A 7,552-nucleotide genomic window follows, 5' to 3' on the forward strand; every position below is an offset into this window, starting at 1 on the left:
TTGGTCGGGTTAGGATTTGGTCGGAGTAGGGTTTGGTCGGGTTAGGGTTTGGTCGGGTTAGGGTTTGGTCGGGTTAGGATTTGGTCGGAGTAGGGTTTGGTCGGGTTAGGGTTTGGTCGGAGTAGGGTTTGGTCGGGTTAGGGTTTGGTCGGGTTAGGGTTTGGTCGGGTTAGGGTTTGGTCGGGTTAGGGTTTGGTCAGGTTAGGGTTTGGTCGGGTTAGGGTTTGGTCGGGTTAGGGTTTGGTCGGGTTAGGGTTTGGCCGGAGTAGGGTTTGGTCGGGTTAGGGTTTGGCCGGAGTAGGGTTTGGTCGGGTTAGGGTTTGGCCGGAGTAGGGTTTGGCCGGAGTAGGATTTGGTCGGGGTAGGATTTGGTCGGGGTAGGATTTGGTCGGGGTAGGCCGTCACTTTAAATAAGAATTTGATCTTAACTTACATGCCTAGTTAAATAAAGGTAAAATATTTAAATAAATTAAATAAAGGTGAAAAATAAAGAGAATGAAACATATCATCACGTGCATAGTGTGTGTTTAGAGAAAAACATTATCTCGTGACATGCTGAGAAGATGGTTGGGCTCTGGGTGCCGAAGTGAGGAAAAAAACATAACGTTGTGGACTGAAACATTCGTTTCATCTCCTCCCTTCAACCAAAGCCTTTAATTTGGGTTTTGTTCACCATGTTTGTGCAGCATGGTACAAATTGGAAGCACCTGGTCACGTGTCGTTAGATGTTAGACGTTGTATATATCCCGATCCATCATGGGGTAGTAGTAGCATACTGGTGGTTTGGGTTTTGATTCGGTTCAGTTCCCACCATCGCTCCTGCTTCAGCCCAGCAGTAATGACAGGGTAGTGGTGGTGTGGAGAGGGATGGAGAGAGTGGGAAGGGGAAAGAGGGAAGGAGAGAAGGAGGGAGAGAGGGAGTAATCCCAGGAAAGGAGAGACAGAAGGCTATTAATCAGGCTGTGCTACGCTAGCTCACCATGACCGACCCAAGCGGAGGCACTCACAGCCTTTCAAGTCCAGTGGGGAAAAACAGTGAAACATTACCATATTGTGTTATAACAATCAACCAATAAATCCACATGTATTATACGGAACAATGACTAAAGCCATTACACTAAAGATCTGCACATTCATTCAGCTATTTTTATCAACTGTTAATATGAGAAGAATAGAAGCCTACAGGTCGTTAGAATCTAGGTGAGGTCGGGTCAGAGTGACTCACAGTCGCCTAACAGGGCCCTTGTCTCTGTCTATCTGCAGTAAAGTGTTGTTATTTAAGGAGGAACACTGACACAGAGAGAGAAAGACAAACATATGAACGTTTCTCTTGTTTCCTCTTGTCACGCTGGTTTCACCTAAACCAGCCCATTGAAACCTGAGGGTCTCCATTCAGACACACAGAGCCTGTACTCACATCCGCCACAGATGTTCGGTTCCTTTATGCTCAACCATGACCGGCTTGTGTTCTACATTAGACTCGTTCTTATACCCTCTCATAACAGTATCTCAGAAAGGTACAGAGTTGTTATAAGTGAAACTGTAAATGTTGAGAGAAGACCGATCCCTGTTTGATGGAGTGTTGTTAGTGGGTGTTCTATCGTCAGGGTTCACTGTGTTCTTACTCAACACAACCCTGGGTGCCTCTACATCACATCTCTGCTAAAGTCTGTTACAACATTACAGGACTTCTTTGTCTCTACTCCCGTAAGTCGTCCATTGTTTAGTAAACACTGGTCCTCTTAAATCAAACAGTGGAAGTGTTACAGGAACACATCATCCCTTCCTACTCCAGTTCTCAGTTCTCTTATGGATCATGCAGTGGCAGCTCAAGAAGCCATTCATCACATGGAAAGGAAAACAAATGGGCCAAAGTATCTCTGAGACTTGTGTTTGAAATAGAGCATGTAAACTGGAGTGTGTTTAAAGCAAAGATACCACCCATGCTGGTGTTGTTCGTACTATTTTCTAGTCTGAGGAGTTTGATTTTCTGAGAGTAGTTGGCCTGCTGCTGAAATATCTGGCCTTGTTTGGTCCAATGACCTTATTTCCAATGTAGCTATGAATTGTATTGTGTTATGGTGTATTGCATTTTTTGTTATTGACTACTGCTGCCTCCAGAGCTCCCTTGATAAATATATTCTAATGAGATCCCATTGAGTAACCTGGATAAATATGTTTTAAATGAGGAAAAAGCAGCAGACCCTTTACGCCTTCCTTTCCCCTCTTTCTCCAGAAGCTACATGTGTTCCTGTTCCAGGACGTGCTGGTCATAACCAGGGCCATCACCCACAGCGAGCAGCTGCACTACCAGCTGTACCGCCAGCCCATCCCAGTCAGAGAGCTGCAGTGGGAGGACCTGCAGGATGGGGAGATCCGTCTGGGGGGCTCCATCAGAGGGGCCTTCAGCAACAACGAGAGGAGTGAGTGTTTAATCCATAGAATTACATATAGAACATTGGAATATGAATTATAGGATCTCTATGGTTTATCCCTAGTGGATAACGACTGTGGCCGCCGATAACTGGAGCCTGACACCCCTATCCTATTAATAATAACTAGAGCCTGACACCCCTATCATATTAATAATAACTAGAGCCTGACACCCCTATCATATTAATAATAACTAGAGCCTGACACCCCTATCCTATTAATAATAACTAGAGCCTGACACCCCTATCCTATTAATAATAACTAGAGCCTGACACCCCTATCCTATTAATAATAACTAGAGCCTGACACCCCTATCCTATTAATAATAACTAGAGCCTGACACCCCTATCCTATTAATAATAACTAGAGCCTGACAACCCTATCCTATTAATAATAACTAGAGCTTGACACCACTATCCTATTAATAATGTGGTCATTAACTTGGAATTGGCCTGTATCTAACTTCATCTCTCCTCTCCTTTCCCACATCAGCCAAAAACTTCTTCAGAGTGTCGTTTCATAGTGGCGGCCAGCTCCAGTCCCACTCGTTCCAAGCCAGCGATGCCTTCAACAAACAGCAGTGGCTCAACTGCATCCGCCAGGCCAAAGGAGCCGCTGAGTCGGCCGTGGGGGTGGGGATTCCTGTAGGGGTGGGAACCAGTAGCAGTGACCCAGACCCCCGTCCAAGCCTACTCAGCCCCCAGAGACCTCTGAGTCCTACAACACCTCCCCTCTCAGGAGCACTGTCCCCCCAGCCAGAGAGCATGGACCACAGTGACAGTGACTCGTCTGTAGACTCTCCAGATTGTAGCATGGACATGGACACGGCCGAGGCGTCTGACTCCACCACAGGCTGGCCTGGCTCCGCCCAGATGGACCAAACAGACTCTAGTAGCAGCAGCAGGCCAGCAGAAGTGTGACCACTGGGGTGTCAAGGCTACACCTGGGCAGTATTGGTGGTAACATGGCGATGTTCTTTATATGCGGGAGGGAGGCAACATAGTGGGTGGATATTGTAGAGCACTTCTTTTCTCTACCCCTTTTTTTCATTTGTTTGTTTTTCTCTTAACTTTCTTTCTATGAGACAGTGGTGTAGTCTATAGCAGTGGTATCCATGTGTCTTAGCTGTGACTGGCAGGTCTACTATGGATGTCTACATGGAGAGGAAGGCAGCCATGACTGGGACCTCAGGACAGTATTGTTGTTGTTGCTCCTGCTCTGACTCTTGACCTCTGCTGTGGGCGGAGTCCTCCTACCCTACAGACAGGCTCCTCTCATCACCTTCTCACCACAACTAGAAACACTGCCATCACCTCTTATCCCACTGCACTACTACTGTGGTCGCCCAGAGCAAAGAGAATACATGGATGATATTCCTTTTATATATATAGAATATATTGTATGTAGGAATCTAGAGAACCTGTTGCGTTTGCAATAATTGACCCAGTCAAAATGACCAGACGAATGTTTTCAAAGACAATCAATATGATGATATGTTGTTGTTGTTGTTGTTAGGACTTGACATGGAGTTGGAGTTTATTTTGTTAAGGATGGGTTATAACAGTGTTAATGGGGCATAGTTGTTTGCTACAGATTCTTCCCACATCTTGGCCAGAACTAGGATGTTCCAGAACTATGGCGTTCCAGAACTATGGTGTTCCAGAACTATGGCGTTCCAGATCTAGGGCGTTCCAGAACTATGGTGTTCCAGAACTATGGTGTTCCAGAACTATGGCGTTCCAGATCTAGGGCGTTCCAGAACTATGGCGTTCCAGAACTATGGCGTTCCAGAACTATGGCGTTCCAGATCTAGGGCGTTCCAGATCTAGGGCGTTCCAGAACTATGGCGTTCCAGAACTATGGCGTTCCAGAACTATGGCGTTCCAGATCTAGGGCGTTCCAGATCTAGGGCGTTCCAGATCTATGGCGTTCCAGATCTATGGCGTTCCAGATCTATGGCGTTCCAGAGGTCAGCAATTGGCATCTAGAACTGGCCTCTTGGTAATGTAACCTATGATAAACACATAACTCAGAGGGGAGAGCTGTTATTATTTGTGGCTCAAGCTGGTTTGATTAATTGGGTGTTTATTTTTTATATCCTGTCTAAAGTTAAATTCTGCATTGGTGGGAAAGGGCTCATAAGTGAGCATTCACTGTAGTCTACACCTGTTGTATTCTGCGCATGTGACCATTTTTTTAAACTTTAAATTAATATGAGTTCAAAAAAAAAAATGATAGGACCACCTATTTCTCCACAAGTAGGAAGTGGGAACAGAAGCATTTTACAGCAAGTAAACAGCCCTTCCTGGAAGAAGGAAGATTCTCCGTGGTGTTAAGAGTCAATGTCTTACAGAGAAGCTTTGTATTAAAAACAGTATTAAATGAATTACTTTTAGTGTGTTTTAGTAGTGTCAGGTTTTTATCACCCACAAAGTTCTTTACTCACTGGACATTTCTGTTAAAAAGCGATGCTGAGACTTCTGTATGGTTTAAAGAAGTAGTCGCATGTGTCATAGCTAAACTCAGACCAGTCCTCTGTCACTGGGTGCTCTCGGTGTTGAACTGATAAACTAGGACTGCTAAATCATTGGCAAAAATGTGTACGTGTCGGGTAATTATAATCTTGTGCAAGTTTACTTGTGGGGCCTCATGTTCTCTTTCATTTGAATAGAATGTCACGTGTTAAAAAAGGAATCAGTTTGACCAAGTAATCACTAAAAGAAATATCCAAAATACAGTATATTATTTTATTGTTTTTTAAAGAAATGTATTGAAATGTATTCTTTAGGATGTCTATTTATAGTAATTGTTTTCTATGAATTAATGTTATATGCGTTTGTTTGGTTCATGCTGGAGACTAGAGGTGAGAATTATGGTTGTACAGGGAGATATGGGACTGGGAAGGGCCTAAAGAACTAGACTGGAAAGGAAGGGTTTCAGAACTAGCTACGTATGTGGCTGTAGGCTATGTAAACCTTCAGACACATGGACTTGAAAGGAAGGGTTTCAGAACTAGCTACGTATGTGGCTGTAGGCTATGTAAACCTTCAGACACATGGACTTGAAAGGAAGGGTTTCAGATCTAGCTACGTATGTGGCTGTAGGCTATGTAAACCTTCAGACACATGGACTTGAAAGGAAGGGTTTCAGAACTAGCTACGTATGTGGCTGTAGGCTATGTAAACCTTCAGACACATGGACTTGAAAGGAAGGGTTTCAGAACTAGCTACGTATGTGGCTGTAGGCTATGTAAACCTTCAGACACATGGACTTGAAAGGAAGGGTTTCAGATCTAGCTACGTATGTGGCTGTAGGCTATGTAAACCTTCAGACACATGGACTTGAAAGGAAGGGTTTCAGAACTAGCTACGTATGTGGCTGTAGGCTATGTAAACCTTCAGACACATGGACTTGAAAGGAAGGGTTTCAGAACTAGCTACGTATGTGGCTGTAGGCTATGTAAACCTTCAGACACATGGACTTGAAAGGAAGGGTTTCAGAACTAGCTACGTATGTGGCTGTAGGCTATGTAAACCTTCAGACACATGGACTTGAAAGGAAGGGTTTCAGAACTAGCTACGTATGTGGCTGTGGGCTATGTAAACCTTCAGACACATGGACTTGAAAGGAAGGGTTTCAGATCTAGCTACGTATGTGGCTGTAGGCTATGTAAACCTTCAGACACATGGACTTGAAAGGAAGGGTTTCAGATCTAGCTACGTATGTGGCTGTAGGCTATGTAAACCTTCAGACACATGGACTTGAAAGGAAGGGTTTCAGAACTAGCTACGTATGTGGCTGTAGGCTATGTAAACCTTCAGACACATGGACTTGAAAGGAAGGGTTTCAGAACTAGCTACGTATGTGGCTGTAGGCTATGTAAACCTTCAGACACATGGACTTGAAAGGAAGGGTTTCAGAACTAGCTACGTATGTGGCTGTAGGCTATGTAAACCTTCAGACACATGGACTTGAAAGGAAAAGAGACCATATTGAAATATGATATATGAACTGACTGAAAAAGATTGACATGAACATGTATAACCTAATGGAATTTAGATTGTACCAAATAAAAGATGGGAACCAAACCATATTTGTCATGTTTATTATGGTCTGTTGTGATATTAAGCTATATTCCATGCAATGACTTATCATTTTTCCCATGTAGCTGTGATCCAAGTCCATTTCTAGCTATAAAATACAATCGCTATTTCACTGATAAGATTTCTACAATACATGACAGTACATCAATACCTTAGCAGATACTTGCTAGACTCATGACAAGATACTGCAGTTGTGATTTTACTACCTTTAAATCCCTCTGTGTAACAACATGTTAGTCAAAATAATACAAAATATAAATGTTTTATTGTCACATACACCGGATAGGTGCAATGAAATGTGTTGTTTTACAGGGTCATACAATGTATTACTACAATATAATGAGAGTCGCCATTAGCTACTGCACATGCAGCTGCTTCTCTTCCTGCGGGGTCCACAGAAAACATACAAATACATGCCCATGTACAGAACAGTACTAGACAACAACAACAACACAAGATATTACGTTAAATAAAAAGAAAGAAACAAGAGTTATATATATATAGGAAAGACACCAAGTGACAAAAAATAATACTATTTACACACTATTCATATATACATCTTAATATTATTGTATACAGTACAGTTCAATGAGATATTTAGAAAGAATTACAACAATGTGTAAGATTGGAGGATTGTTTTGTGTGAACTCACAATAAAGTAAAACGCCTCAACTATAGTGGTAAACATCATACACAAAGAGAGTGAAGTATACCGTCATGGCATGGAACACCCTTAATGGCTCAACTGTTGGAGATGCTGATTACCCCTCATGGGGCCTCTCTTAGCCAATAGTAGTGGCTGGGGCCCTCTTAGAAGGCTACCACAGGTGAGAAAGGCCTAATCAGACAAGTGTGTTGGTGTATGTCTCCTGAGCTAAATGGTTTGTTTAATTCCCATTTGTCATGATGCAATCACATGCAATCAGACCAAGGAGAAGACAGACACACGTTAGTTTGGATGTCAGTTTGTTTTTGCTTTCTTTACAACTCCTTGTGGAATTGTCAGGCCAAGAGCA

The 7,552-nt window shown here is 43.1% G+C and overlaps 1 protein-coding gene across 3 annotated transcripts in view; it reads left to right on the top strand.

The window, feature by feature from the left end:
* Positions 1-6,521, top strand: part of LOC110493277 (rho guanine nucleotide exchange factor 3) — a 105,150-nt gene extending 98,629 nt beyond the window's left edge. For all 3 annotated transcript variants that reach the window (XM_036950798.1, XM_036950800.1, XM_036950799.1), the window contains 2 exons: positions 2,237-2,423; positions 2,926-6,521. In XM_036950798.1, coding sequence (XP_036806693.1) covers positions 2,237-2,423; positions 2,926-3,353 — 615 coding nt within the window. In that variant the 3' untranslated portion in view covers positions 3,354-6,521. The remainder of the gene's footprint in view (positions 1-2,236; positions 2,424-2,925) is intronic.
* Positions 6,522-7,552: the final 1,031 nt, after the last annotated feature.

The sequence above is a fragment of the Oncorhynchus mykiss genome, chromosome 17, assembly GCF_013265735.2.
Source record: "Oncorhynchus mykiss isolate Arlee chromosome 17, USDA_OmykA_1.1, whole genome shotgun sequence".
Taxonomy (NCBI): Eukaryota; Metazoa; Chordata; class Actinopteri; order Salmoniformes; family Salmonidae; genus Oncorhynchus; species Oncorhynchus mykiss.